General features: G+C 38.8%; 4 protein-coding genes across 4 annotated transcripts; all 4 read left to right on the plus strand.

Moving 5' to 3' along the window:
- The first annotated feature begins 1,285 nt into the window (after window positions 1–1,285).
- Window positions 1,286–2,335, plus strand: LOC146562041 (uncharacterized). The gene is made up of 2 exons (XM_085294672.1): window positions 1,286–2,139; window positions 2,173–2,335. The coding sequence occupies exons 1-2, from the start codon at window positions 1,370–1,372 to the stop codon at window positions 2,333–2,335; spliced, it is 933 nt and encodes a 310-aa protein (XP_085150798.1). The 5' UTR covers window positions 1,286–1,369.
- Window positions 2,336–4,503: 2,168 nt separating this feature from the next.
- On the plus strand, window positions 4,504–5,553 carry LOC146562042 (uncharacterized). Its single transcript, XM_085294679.1, has 2 exons — window positions 4,504–5,357; window positions 5,391–5,553. The coding sequence occupies exons 1-2, from the start codon at window positions 4,588–4,590 to the stop codon at window positions 5,551–5,553; spliced, it is 933 nt and encodes a 310-aa protein (XP_085150805.1). The 5' UTR covers window positions 4,504–4,587.
- A 2,690-nt stretch (window positions 5,554–8,243) lies between these two features.
- Window positions 8,244–10,263, plus strand: LOC146562043 (uncharacterized). Its single transcript, XM_085293082.1, has 2 exons — window positions 8,244–10,067; window positions 10,101–10,263. Exons 1-2 carry the CDS (start codon window positions 9,298–9,300, stop codon window positions 10,261–10,263), a joined length of 933 nt encoding a protein of 310 aa, XP_085149208.1. The 5' UTR covers window positions 8,244–9,297.
- A 2,168-nt stretch (window positions 10,264–12,431) lies between these two features.
- Window positions 12,432–13,481, plus strand: LOC146562044 (uncharacterized). The gene is made up of 2 exons (XM_085294668.1): window positions 12,432–13,285; window positions 13,319–13,481. Exons 1-2 carry the CDS (start codon window positions 12,516–12,518, stop codon window positions 13,479–13,481), a joined length of 933 nt encoding a protein of 310 aa, XP_085150794.1. The 5' UTR covers window positions 12,432–12,515.
- Window positions 13,482–14,360: the final 879 nt, after the last annotated feature.

Here is a 14,360-nt window from a genome sequence, read left to right on the forward strand (position 1 = left end):
ATATATGTACAAATATAAGAGTGTATGTTAGGGCTGTTCGATATAACGATATATATCAAATGACAATATAAAAATGTCTATCGTTTCCTATTACGCTATCGTTTGTTTCGTGATGTCGTAAAATAAACTGTTTACAGCAGTATTTTTCATCGTTTTGACGGTCACCTTAGTGGCTATATTAATTTCTTAAAGTTCTCTCTTTCTCTTATATTTAATATAACCACACTATGGGCGGGCAAGTGCCTGTTTTTACGTGTTTTCGTTAGCAACAATGACGGTAAAACCATCGCGTGGTTCCGCTGTACGCTTGTTTGTTTTCCACGTAAACCTTTCACAATAAAGCTCAAGATCCTGTTGAGACTTTTCAAAACAAACTGAATCACATGAGAGAGTATGCAGAGTTTACAGATGAGAAGCAAGCAAAGAGCCGTCAGACTCAAACTATATGTATACACCTGCCCGCCTTCGTAAACAACTAAATGCTATGTTGCCCTATCATTTTTTGATTGGTCCACATGGTATATTTTTTCACCAATAGGAAAGGCTGGGGGAGTTGGGAGGGGGACTGAGTGCTTTCTAGTGTTTTTCCTTATAAAAACCGTTTCTTCCCGCAGTAAATATAAACAACGATAGTATTCAGGAAGAAAACCTGCATATATTATACTGAACATAAAGTTGTTTGCAAAACTTGTGCATAATTTTTACAAATGTACAACTTCTATTCGCATTTCAAGTTATGAAAACAATTCCTTAAACATGTTTGTGGCTTTTACAGTAAAAATGACAAGTATTTTCTACTCGGATTTTGAATTTTTTTTGTCTGAATTTAGATCTATTGTGCAAATATAGTATAAATGAAAAATTAACTCAAATTTCAGATATTTGAGGTTGTGCCAAAAAAAAAAAGAAGAAGATTTTTTTAAAGGTGAAATATAGAGGTAAAATCTAAAGTAGTCAAAAACGGCCAATTATACTCTGGACCCCAGAGGGTTACTAAATACATTTACATGTCTTGGTGACTGCAGCTGGAACCTTGGCAAAAAGTGTATGTGTGTGTGTGGAATGCTAGCTACCAGCATTCATAATATAATAGTTACAATAGCAACAGTAACCAGGGGGGTGGGGCTTAAATGACAGAACAAAGACAGGCTACCATGATGTCACATGCCAGGCCACCATGATGTCACAAGCCAGGCCACCATGATGTCACATGCCAGGCCATAAAAATCTATAAATAGGGGTGCCTCGACACACAGTTGTAGAATTCCCTTGCAGGTGAATTTAAGCTAGCGATTGAATTGTGTTTTCAGATGAAAGCGCTTATAACCTTCTCCCAAAGTAGAGTACTCTTCCTCCACCCAAACCTAAAATGTATATTTCTAAATACAGGGAAGCAATTGTATTAGAAAATAAATATAAAAATGAACACAGGACCATGGTGCCAAGAACAGTTAAGGCCCCATCTCATCGCGAAATGTGCCCACAGAGGCCAGAAGGCGAAAAACCTGAACACACATTCAGGAAAAAACCAGAACACACAGGCATGAAGAAAGTCATGGCTCAACCTGCTTGTGTGGATACACGCAAAGGGGACAAGCAGCTCCTTGAGAAATCTGGACTTGTCCCCTTTTATTTACAGAAAAACGATTACAGAATCGTTCCAGGCTACCTGCGTAGAAGAAAGGCAGAGAAAGAAAAGGCTAAGCAGGACAATGATGCCTGGTTAACAAAACAACAGGAAACAGTTAAACCACTGGCCGAACAGGAGAAACAAAACATTCTCCAGGGCCTAAAGAGGAGGTTTAATGAGCTAAACTTTGAATATCAATCCCTCCCTTTTACTATCTCCCCTTCACAGCACAAAAAATACAATTACAAAATGTTTCTCGAAGAGGCAATGAGTCAAGTTGAAAAAGACATTGCCCTTTTTGAGGAACATAAATACATTTACGTAGGCAGGGAAGATGCATCTGACGAACAACAGTTACAGCGGACTCCACTGCCACCCATTAGACCGAAAAAGACAAAGTTGACACCCGCTCCTCAAGTCACACAACCAACGAAAAAGGAAACTTTCTCGACCGACAACCTACCACCTTTTCGTAGGATGTGTGTTCCACCTATATCCAGAAGTGGAAAGCAACCTATTCCCATGACTGAGAACCTTCACAGACAACCTATTCCCACCCAACTAGTTATAATTCCACGACCTAGTCCTGTCCCTCTGCCACCTATTTGTAAAAAAGCTGAATCTACACCCCGACCACCTGTAAGACCTCCAATGAAACGAGGTGTAACACCCATCCTTCCACCCATTTCCACCAAAAAGCTGTAGTGCTGTACCGTTAGAGTAGTTTTTTAACTACCTAACCCCCAACCGGTCTTGACAGAAGCCGCACCATCTGAGCCTGGTTCTGTCGAAGGTTTCTTCTTTTTAAGACAAAGGAGTTTTTCCTTCCCACCGTCGCCCAGTGCTTGCTCAGATGAGATCATTTGATTGTTGGGGTTTTCTTAAACATAAATTGGCCTATTGAAAAAATGTAGTGGTTCTTACTACATTTTATTTTCAATAGACCAATTTATGTTCAAAAAAAAAAAAATTACAGCAGAAAAGAAAGCATGGGAGACATCTGATGCATTTCATTGCTTTTTAAAAAATAATTTATAATTTATCTGGAACAAATAAAAGAAAGTAAAAATAATCTTTTGTGGATTCTTTTTCTTCAATAAGTAGTAGAATAGGCAGTTCTTTATACATAAAGCGTAGTGTTTTGTTAAAAAATAAAGTGGCACAGCGGCACTGTGTTAAAGGCCTGTGTTTTTACCATCAGCGTGACAGCACCGTGCCGCCTTTGCAGTTTTAAGGCCCAGGGAAACAAGCCTGCCAGCGCTCTGTAGCGGCTGTGACCGCTGCCGATAAGGAAAGGCTGCTCTTCATAGAGGACTCAAGCTCGGGGAAACGTTTTCTGGTCGACTCTGGCTCCCAGAAGAGCCTCTGGAACTCTTGTGTCGTCTTTACAATGGTATATTATTTAATCTCAAAAAAAACAAAATAAAAAAAAATTGGAGATTTCCCGTATCACATAACATGTGCAGGTACACTGGTACAGCACATGTGAGCGAAATTCTTATGTGTGTGCAACAGAGGTGTGCAAAATACAATAACATAAGAACAAGCAAAATATACGAATGGGTAAATCTGAGAATTATAAGAATAAATATATGTACAAATATAAGAGTGTATGTTAGGGCTGTTCGATATAACGATATATATCAAATGACAATATAAAAATGTCTATCGTTTCCTATTACGCTATCGTTTGTTTCGTGATGTCGTAAAATAAACTGTTTACAGCAGTATTTTTCATCGTTTTGACGGTCACCTTAGTGGCTATATTAATTTCTTAAAGTTCTCTCTTTCTCTTATATTTAATATAACCACACTATGGGCGGGCAAGTGCCTGTTTTTACGTGTTTTCGTTAGCAACAATGACGGTAAAACCACCGCGTGGTTCCGCTGTACGCTTGTTTGTTTTCCACGTAAACCTTTCACAATAAAGCTCAAGATCCTGTTGAGACTTTTCAAAACAAACTGAATCACATGAGAGAGTATGCAGAGTTTACAGATGAGAAGCAAACAAAGAGCCGTCAGACTCAAACTATATGTATACACCTGCCCGCCTTCGTAAACAACTAAATGCTATGTTGCCCTATCATTTTTTGATTGGTCCACATGGTATATTTTTTCACCAATAGGAAAGGCTGGGGGAGTTGGGAGGGGGACTGAGTGCTTTCTAGTGTTTTTCCTTATAAAAACCGTTTCTTCCCGCAGTAAATATAAACAACGATAGTATTCAGGAAGAAAACCTGCATATATTATACTGAACATAAAGTTGTTTGCAAAACTTGTGCATAATTTTTACAAATGTACAACTTCTATTCGCATTTCAAGTTATGAAAACAATTCCTTAAACATGTTTGTGGCTTTTACAGTAAAAATGACAAGTATTTTCTACTCGGATTTTGAATTTTTTTTGTCTGAATTTAGATCTATTGTGCAAATATAGTATAAATGAAAAATTAACTCAAATTTCAGATATTTGAGGTTGTGCCAAAAAAAAAAAGAAGAAGATTTTTTTAAAGGTGAAATATAGAGGTAAAATCTAAAGTAGTCAAAAACGGCCAATTATACTCTGGACCCCAGAGGGTTACTAAATACATTTACATGTCTTGGTGACTGCAGCTGGAACCTTGGCAAAAAGTGTATGTGTGTGTGTGGAATGCTAGCTACCAGCATTCATAATATAATAGTTACAATAGCAACAGTAACCAGGGGGGTGGGGCTTAAATGACAGAACAAAGACAGGCTACCATGATGTCACATGCCAGGCCACCATGATGTCACAAGCCAGGCCACCATGATGTCACATGCCAGGCCATAAAAATCTATAAATAGGGGTGCCTCGACACACAGTTGTAGAATTCCCTTGCAGGTGAATTTAAGCTAGCGATTGAATTGTGTTTTCAGATGAAAGCGCTTATAACCTTCTCCCAAAGTAGAGTACTCTTCCTCCACCCAAACCTAAAATGTATATTTCTAAATACAGGGAAGCAATTGTATTAGAAAATAAATATAAAAATGAACACAGGACCATGGTGCCAAGAACAGTTAAGGCCCCATCTCATCGCGAAATGTGCCCACAGAGGCCAGAAGGCGAAAAACCTGAACACACATTCAGGAAAAAACCAGAACACACAGGCATGAAGAAAGTCATGGCTCAACCTGCTTGTGTGGATACACGCAAAGGGGACAAGCAGCTCCTTGAGAAATCTGGACTTGTCCCCTTTTATTTACAGAAAAACGATTACAGAATCGTTCCAGGCTACCTGCGTAGAAGAAAGGCAGAGAAAGAAAAGGCTAAGCAGGACAATGATGCCTGGTTAACAAAACAACAGGAAACAGTTAAACCACTGGCCGAACAGGAGAAACAAAACATTCTCCAGGGCCTAAAGAGGAGGTTTAATGAGCTAAACTTTGAATATCAATCCCTCCCTTTTACTATCTCCCCTTCACAGCACAAAAAATACAATTACAAAATGTTTCTCGAAGAGGCAATGAGTCAAGTTGAAAAAGACATTGCCCTTTTTGAGGAACATAAATACATTTACGTAGGCAGGGAAGATGCATCTGACGAACAACAGTTACAGCGGACTCCACTGCCACCCATTAGACCGAAAAAGACAAAGTTGACACCCGCTCCTCAAGTCACACAACCAACGAAAAAGGAAACTTTCTCGACCGACAACCTACCACCTTTTCGTAGGATGTGTGTTCCACCTATATCCAGAAGTGGAAAGCAACCTATTCCCATGACTGAGAACCTTCACAGACAACCTATTCCCACCCAACTAGTTATAATTCCACGACCTAGTCCTGTCCCTCTGCCACCTATTTGTAAAAAAGCTGAATCTACACCCCGACCACCTGTAAGACCTCCAATGAAACGAGGTGTAACACCCATCCTTCCACCCATTTCCACCAAAAAGCTGTAGTGCTGTACCGTTAGAGTAGTTTTTTAACTACCTAACCCCCAACCGGTCTTGACAGAAGCCGCACCATCTGAGCCTGGTTCTGTCGAAGGTTTCTTCTTTTTAAGACAAAGGAGTTTTTCCTTCCCACCGTCGCCCAGTGCTTGCTCAGATGAGATCATTTGATTGTTGGGGTTTTCTTAAACATAAATTGGCCTATTGAAAAAATGTAGTGGTTCTTACTACATTTTATTTTCAATAGACCAATTTATGTTCAAAAAAAAAAAAATTACAGCAGAAAAGAAAGCATGGGAGACATCTGATGCATTTCATTGCTTTTTAAAAAATAATTTATAATTTATCTGGAACAAATAAAAGAAAGTAAAAATAATCTTTTGTGGATTCTTTTTCTTCAATAAGTAGTAGAATAGGCAGTTCTTTATACATAAAGCGTAGTGTTTTGTTAAAAAATAAAGTGGCACAGCGGCACTGTGTTAAAGGCCTGTGTTTTTACCATCAGCGTGACAGCACCGTGCCGCCTTTGCAGTTTTAAGGCCCAGGGAAACAAGCCTGCCAGCGCTCTGTAGCGGCTGTGACCGCTGCCGATAAGGAAAGGCTGCTCTTCATAGAGGACTCAAGCTCGGGGAAACGTTTTCTGGTCGACTCTGGCTCCCAGAAGAGCCTCTGGAACTCTTGTGTCGTCTTTACAATGGTATATTATTTAATCTCAAAAAAAACAAAATAAAAAAAAATTGGAGATTTCCCGTATCACATAACATGTGCAGGTACACTGGTACAGCACATGTGAGCGAAATTCTTATGTGTGTGCAACAGAGGTGTGCAAAATACAATAACATAAGAACAAGCAAAATATACGAATGGGTAAATCTGAGAATTATAAGAATAAATATATGTACAAATATAAGAGTGTATGTTAGGGCTGTTCGATATAACGATATATATCAAATGACAATATAAAAATGTCTATCGTTTCCTATTACGCTATCGTTTGTTTCGTGATGTCGTAAAATAAACTGTTTACAGCAGTATTTTTCATCGTTTTGACGGTCACCTTAGTGGCTATATTAATTTCTTAAAGTTCTCTCTTTCTCTTATATTTAATATAACCACACTATGGGCGGGCAAGTGCCTGTTTTTACGTGTTTTCGTTAGCAACAATGACGGTAAAACCACCGCGTGGTTCCGCTGTACGCTTGTTTGTTTTCCACGTAAACCTTTCACAATAAAGCTCAAGATCCTGTTGAGACTTTTCAAAACAAACTGAATCACATGAGAGAGTATGCAGAGTTTACAGATGAGAAGCAAACAAAGAGCCGTCAGACTCAAACTATATGTATACACCTGCCCGCCTTCGTAAACAACTAAATGCTATGTTGCCCTATCATTTTTTGATTGGTCCACATGGTATATTTTTTCACCAATAGGAAAGGCTGGGGGAGTTGGGAGGGGGACTGAGTGCTTTCTAGTGTTTTTCCTTATAAAAACCGTTTCTTCCCGCAGTAAATATAAACAACGATAGTATTCAGGAAGAAAACCTGCATATATTATACTGAACATAAAGTTGTTTGCAAAACTTGTGCATAATTTTTACAAATGTACAACTTCTATTCGCATTTCAAGTTATGAAAACAATTCCTTAAACATGTTTGTGGCTTTTACAGTAAAAATGACAAGTATTTTCTACTCGGATTTTGAATTTTTTTTGTCTGAATTTAGATCTATTGTGCAAATATAGTATAAATGAAAAATTAACTCAAATTTCAGATATTTGAGGTTGTGCCAAAAAAAAAAAGAAGAAGATTTTTTTAAAGGTGAAATATAGAGGTAAAATCTAAAGTAGTCAAAAACGGCCAATTATACTCTGGACCCCAGAGGGTTACTAAATACATTTACATGTCTTGGTGACTGCAGCTGGAACCTTGGCAAAAAGTGTATGTGTGTGTGTGGAATGCTAGCTACCAGCATTCATAATATAATAGTTACAATAGCAACAGTAACCAGGGGGGTGGGGCTTAAATGACAGAACAAAGACAGGCTACCATGATGTCACATGCCAGGCCACCATGATGTCACAAGCCAGGCCACCATGATGTCACATGCCAGGCCATAAAAATCTATAAATACACAGCAAATCCAGCATGTCCAAATTAACACTGTCGGATTTGATTTCAACACTATTAAAGTGTCTATATGGGTCCACACCAGAGAGTGTTAATTTAACTCTTTTTGGAGAGTTGGTACGTTAACTCTGATTTAGTGTTAAACACCAAATCTGTCTGGAGTTGATAATTTAACACTTGGTGTTAAGAGTTTATATATTAACTCTCAAAGAGTATTTTAGTTTAACTACGTAAGAGTTATCTTCTAATTCATTCTAAAAAGCGGGAATTTTACTGTTCTGAACTTCTAGACATTTCTTTTGGAAATAAACATTTACTAAAAAGACGCAATGGTTTTGAAAAACATTTATTCTGAACTGTGCACCACAATTTCAAAACATTTTCTGAAAGATGTAACAGTGTACATGTTCTCACTTTCATTAGAATTTTGTTTATCAAAAGGTCTGACATGGTAAATGCAAATAACAGCATCTCATCACTTATTTCTTCAATACAATATGCATGTCCTTCATTCATCCCTTTGTGGAACTTCAACACACTTCTGCTCTCCCCCATATTCCATCTTCACAAGCATATCCTGTGTGGAGATCGAATAAAAATTAGTTGACACTAATTAACGGCACAAATAATCCAGTAAACAATTGCAGCCCAGTAAAAAAAAAGGAATCCTCTTTGAGCCATTACTTGTGTAAAGTATTTTCCCAAAAGACAAGGACACAGGCAACAGGTAATACTGAACTAAATGTAAAACCTCAACCTTTTTCATTTTTACCTAAACCGTGTGCACAAAACTCTGGAGGGATCTATGCTAACGTAGAACCCAGTCAGGACGTCAGCTACTGCTGTTTGCTCGTTTTTTTTTTATGGGCGATCGTTTTCAGGCTTCAAGCAGCACCATTATACCAACATTTCACATTCTAGACATTGTTTTAGGTGTATTTGACCAAAAGTTTGACTGAAAATTCACATGCAAGCTTTTTTTCAAGGCTGTGGTATTTGCCTGCAAACAATACCTTTCAGCTAGCTAAAACAGAATATTATGCTATCAGCGAGCAACATGGCTAATGCCTTTCACACAGCTTTGTCTCAACTCCAAAGAGCCACAGAAGTAAAAGCTAATAATAATAATTGAAACAATCTTTGAAAAAATGACTTACCAAGCATGGCAAACAACTCAAATATGTAGAGCAAAATGTTCTGAAACGGCTTCACTTCAGCTTCGATTGGAGCCGTGCTGGGGGCGGAGTCTGTGAATTTACTCTGTTGGTGTCATAGCCCCTGTAGGAGTTCAGAGGTCAAGAGTTAATGTTTCCATTGTAACACCTCCAGATTTGACAGAGAAACACTCATTTTTAACACTCGATTTTAACTACTATCATTTTACACCTCAGAGTTACATTAAAAGAATGTGACTCTACTTAGAGTAAAATTAACTCTACTTTTGCAAGAAGACTATTAACACCAAAACATTTAACACTTTTGAATTTGCTGTGTAGGGGTGCCTCGACACACAGTTGTAGAATTCCCTTGCAGGTGAATTTAAGCTAGCGATTGAATTGTGTTTTCAGATGAAAGCGCTTATAACCTTCTCCCAAAGTAGAGTACTCTTCCTCCACCCAAACCTAAAATGTATATTTCTAAATACAGGGAAGCAATTGTATTAGAAAATAAATATAAAAATGAACACAGGACCATGGTGCCAAGAACAGTTAAGGCCCCATCTCATCGCGAAATGTGCCCACAGAGGCCAGAAGGCGAAAAACCTGAACACACATTCAGGAAAAAACCAGAACACACAGGCATGAAGAAAGTCATGGCTCAACCTGCTTGTGTGGATACACGCAAAGGGGACAAGCAGCTCCTTGAGAAATCTGGACTTGTCCCCTTTTATTTACAGAAAAACGATTACAGAATCGTTCCAGGCTACCTGCGTAGAAGAAAGGCAGAGAAAGAAAAGGCTAAGCAGGACAATGATGCCTGGTTAACAAAACAACAGGAAACAGTTAAACCACTGGCCGAACAGGAGAAACAAAACATTCTCCAGGGCCTAAAGAGGAGGTTTAATGAGCTAAACTTTGAATATCAATCCCTCCCTTTTACTATCTCCCCTTCACAGCACAAAAAATACAATTACAAAATGTTTCTCGAAGAGGCAATGAGTCAAGTTGAAAAAGACATTGCCCTTTTTGAGGAACATAAATACATTTACGTAGGCAGGGAAGATGCATCTGACGAACAACAGTTACAGCGGACTCCACTGCCACCCATTAGACCGAAAAAGACAAAGTTGACACCCGCTCCTCAAGTCACACAACCAACGAAAAAGGAAACTTTCTCGACCGACAACCTACCACCTTTTCGTAGGATGTGTGTTCCACCTATATCCAGAAGTGGAAAGCAACCTATTCCCATGACTGAGAACCTTCACAGACAACCTATTCCCACCCAACTAGTTATAATTCCACGACCTAGTCCTGTCCCTCTGCCACCTATTTGTAAAAAAGCTGAATCTACACCCCGACCACCTGTAAGACCTCCAATGAAACGAGGTGTAACACCCATCCTTCCACCCATTTCCACCAAAAAGCTGTAGTGCTGTACCGTTAGAGTAGTTTTTTAACTACCTAACCCCCAACCGGTCTTGACAGAAGCCGCACCATCTGAGCCTGGTTCTGTCGAAGGTTTCTTCTTTTTAAGACAAAGGAGTTTTTCCTTCCCACCGTCGCCCAGTGCTTGCTCAGATGAGATCATTTGATTGTTGGGGTTTTCTTAAACATAAATTGGCCTATTGAAAAAATGTAGTGGTTCTTACTACATTTTATTTTCAATAGACCAATTTATGTTCAAAAAAAAAAAAATTACAGCAGAAAAGAAAGCATGGGAGACATCTGATGCATTTCATTGCTTTTTAAAAAATAATTTATAATTTATCTGGAACAAATAAAAGAAAGTAAAAATAATCTTTTGTGGATTCTTTTTCTTCAATAAGTAGTAGAATAGGCAGTTCTTTATACATAAAGCGTAGTGTTTTGTTAAAAAATAAAGTGGCACAGCGGCACTGTGTTAAAGGCCTGTGTTTTTACCATCAGCGTGACAGCACCGTGCCGCCTTTGCAGTTTTAAGGCCCAGGGAAACAAGCCTGCCAGCGCTCTGTAGCGGCTGTGACCGCTGCCGATAAGGAAAGGCTGCTCTTCATAGAGGACTCAAGCTCGGGGAAACGTTTTCTGGTCGACTCTGGCTCCCAGAAGAGCCTCTGGAACTCTTGTGTCGTCTTTACAATGGTATATTATTTAATCTCAAAAAAAACAAAATAAAAAAAAATTGGAGATTTCCCGTATCACATAACATGTGCAGGTACACTGGTACAGCACATGTGAGCGAAATTCTTATGTGTGTGCAACAGAGGTGTGCAAAATACAATAACATAAGAACAAGCAAAATATACGAATGGGTAAATCTGAGAATTATAAGAATAAATATATGTACAAATATAAGAGTGTATGTTAGGGCTGTTCGATATAACGATATATATCAAATGACAATATAAAAATGTCTATCGTTTCCTATTACGCTATCGTTTGTTTCGTGATGTCGTAAAATAAACTGTTTACAGCAGTATTTTTCATCGTTTTGACGGTCACCTTAGTGGCTATATTAATTTCTTAAAGTTCTCTCTTTCTCTTATATTTAATATAACCACACTATGGGCGGGCAAGTGCCTGTTTTTACGTGTTTTCGTTAGCAACAATGACGGTAAAACCATCGCGTGGTTCCGCTGTACGCTTGTTTGTTTTCCACGTAAACCTTTCACAATAAAGCTCAAGATCCTGTTGAGACTTTTCAAAACAAACTGAATCACATGAGAGAGTATGCAGAGTTTACAGATGAGAAGCAAGCAAAGAGCCGTCAGACTCAAACTATATGTATACACCTGCCCGCCTTCGTAAACAACTAAATGCTATGTTGCCCTATCATTTTTTGATTGGTCCACATGGTATATTTTTTCACCAATAGGAAAGGCTGGGGGAGTTGGGAGGGGGACTGAGTGCTTTCTAGTGTTTTTCCTTATAAAAACCGTTTCTTCCCGCAGTAAATATAAACAACGATAGTATTCAGGAAGAAAACCTGCATATATTATACTGAACATAAAGTTGTTTGCAAAACTTGTGCATAATTTTTACAAATGTACAACTTCTATTCGCATTTCAAGTTATGAAAACAATTCCTTAAACATGTTTGTGGCTTTTACAGTAAAAATGACAAGTATTTTCTACTCGGATTTTGAATTTTTTTTGTCTGAATTTAGATCTATTGTGCAAATATAGTATAAATGAAAAATTAACTCAAATTTCAGATATTTGAGGTTGTGCCAAAAAAAAAAAGAAGAAGATTTTTTTAAAGGTGAAATATAGAGGTAAAATCTAAAGTAGTCAAAAACGGCCAATTATACTCTGGACCCCAGAGGGTTACTAAATACATTTACATGTCTTGGTGACTGCAGCTGGAACCTTGGCAAAAAGTGTATGTGTGTGTGTGGAATGCTAGCTACCAGCATTCATAATATAATAGTTACAATAGCAACAGTAACCAGGGGGGTGGGGCTTAAATGACAGAACAAAGACAGGCTACCATGATGTCACATGCCAGGCCACCATGATGTCACAAGCCAGGCCACCATGATGTCACATGCCAGGCCATAAAAATCTATAAATAGGGGTGCCTCGACACACAGTTGTAGAATTCCCTTGCAGGTGAATTTAAGCTAGCGATTGAATTGTGTTTTCAGATGAAAGCGCTTATAACCTTCTCCCAAAGTAGAGTACTCTTCCTCCACCCAAACCTAAAATGTATATTTCTAAATACAGGGAAGCAATTGTATTAGAAAATAAATATAAAAATGAACACAGGACCATGGTGCCAAGAACAGTTAAGGCCCCATCTCATCGCGAAATGTGCCCACAGAGGCCAGAAGGCGAAAAACCTGAACACACATTCAGGAAAAAACCAGAACACACAGGCATGAAGAAAGTCATGGCTCAACCTGCTTGTGTGGATACACGCAAAGGGGACAAGCAGCTCCTTGAGAAATCTGGACTTGTCCCCTTTTATTTACAGAAAAACGATTACAGAATCGTTCCAGGCTACCTGCGTAGAAGAAAGGCAGAGAAAGAAAAGGCTAAGCAGGACAATGATGCCTGGTTAACAAAACAACAGGAAACAGTTAAACCACTGGCCGAACAGGAGAAACAAAACATTCTCCAGGGCCTAAAGAGGAGGTTTAATGAGCTAAACTTTGAATATCAATCCCTCCCTTTTACTATCTCCCCTTCACAGCACAAAAAATACAATTACAAAATGTTTCTCGAAGAGGCAATGAGTCAAGTTGAAAAAGACATTGCCCTTTTTGAGGAACATAAATACATTTACGTAGGCAGGGAAGATGCATCTGACGAACAACAGTTACAGCGGACTCCACTGCCACCCATTAGACCGAAAAAGACAAAGTTGACACCCGCTCCTCAAGTCACACAACCAACGAAAAAGGAAACTTTCTCGACCGACAACCTACCACCTTTTCGTAGGATGTGTGTTCCACCTATATCCAGAAGTGGAAAGCAACCTATTCCCATGACTGAGAACCTTCACAGACAACCTATTCCCACCCAACTAGTTATAATTCCACGACCTAGTCCTGTCCCTCTGCCACCTATTTGTAAAAAAGCTGAATCTACACCCCGACCACCTGTAAGACCTCCAATGAAACGAGGTGTAACACCCATCCTTCCACCCATTTCCACCAAAAAGCTGTAGTGCTGTACCGTTAGAGTAGTTTTTTAACTACCTAACCCCCAACCGGTCTTGACAGAAGCCGCACCATCTGAGCCTGGTTCTGTCGAAGGTTTCTTCTTTTTAAGACAAAGGAGTTTTTCCTTCCCACCGTCGCCCAGTGCTTGCTCAGATGAGATCATTTGATTGTTGGGGTTTTCTTAAACATAAATTGGCCTATTGAAAAAATGTAGTGGTTCTTACTACATTTTATTTTCAATAGACCAATTTATGTTCAAAAAAAAAAAAATTACAGCAGAAAAGAAAGCATGGGAGACATCTGATGCATTTCATTGCTTTTTAAAAAATAATTTATAATTTATCTGGAACAAATAAAAGAAAGTAAAAATAATCTTTTGTGGATTCTTTTTCTTCAATAAGTAGTAGAATAGGCAGTTCTTTATACATAAAGCGTAGTGTTTTGTTAAAAAATAAAGTGGCACAGCGGCACTGTGTTAAAGGCCTGTGTTTTTACCATCAGCGTGACAGCACCGTGCCGCCTTTGCAGTTTTAAGGCCCAGGGAAACAAGCCTGCCAGCGCTCTGTAGCGGCTGTGACCGCTGCCGATAAGGAAAGGCTGCTCTTCATAGAGGACTCAAGCTCGGGGAAACGTTTTCTGGTCGACTCTGGCTCCCAGAAGAGCCTCTGGAACTCTTGTGTCGTCTTTACAATGGTATATTATTTAATCTCAAAAAAAACAAAATAAAAAAAAATTGGAGATTTCCCGTATCACATAACATGTGCAGGTACACTGGTACAGCACATGTGAGCGAAATTCTTATGTGTGTGCAACAGAGGTGTGCAAAATACAATAACATAAGAACAAGCAAAATATACGAATGGGTAAATCTGAGAATTATAAGA

Source organism: Mchenga conophoros, linkage group LG12 (assembly GCF_057382185.1).
Source record: "Mchenga conophoros isolate Kocher_MC1m ecotype Shallow Benthic linkage group LG12, M_conophoros_male_GT1.1, whole genome shotgun sequence".
Classification (NCBI taxonomy): Eukaryota; Metazoa; Chordata; class Actinopteri; order Cichliformes; family Cichlidae; genus Mchenga; species Mchenga conophoros.

Coding starts and splice junctions, on each gene's coding strand:
- LOC146562041 (XM_085294672.1), top strand. CDS start 1,370: ATGTATATTTCTAAATACAGGGAAGCAATTGTATTAGAAAATAAATAT. Junction 2,140..2,172: donor CCTATATCCAGAAGTGGAAA/GCAACCTATTCC, acceptor GAACCTTCACAG/ACAACCTATTCCCACCCAAC.
- LOC146562042 (XM_085294679.1), top strand. CDS start 4,588: ATGTATATTTCTAAATACAGGGAAGCAATTGTATTAGAAAATAAATAT. Junction 5,358..5,390: donor CCTATATCCAGAAGTGGAAA/GCAACCTATTCC, acceptor GAACCTTCACAG/ACAACCTATTCCCACCCAAC.
- LOC146562043 (XM_085293082.1), top strand. CDS start 9,298: ATGTATATTTCTAAATACAGGGAAGCAATTGTATTAGAAAATAAATAT. Junction 10,068..10,100: donor CCTATATCCAGAAGTGGAAA/GCAACCTATTCC, acceptor GAACCTTCACAG/ACAACCTATTCCCACCCAAC.
- LOC146562044 (XM_085294668.1), top strand. CDS start 12,516: ATGTATATTTCTAAATACAGGGAAGCAATTGTATTAGAAAATAAATAT. Junction 13,286..13,318: donor CCTATATCCAGAAGTGGAAA/GCAACCTATTCC, acceptor GAACCTTCACAG/ACAACCTATTCCCACCCAAC.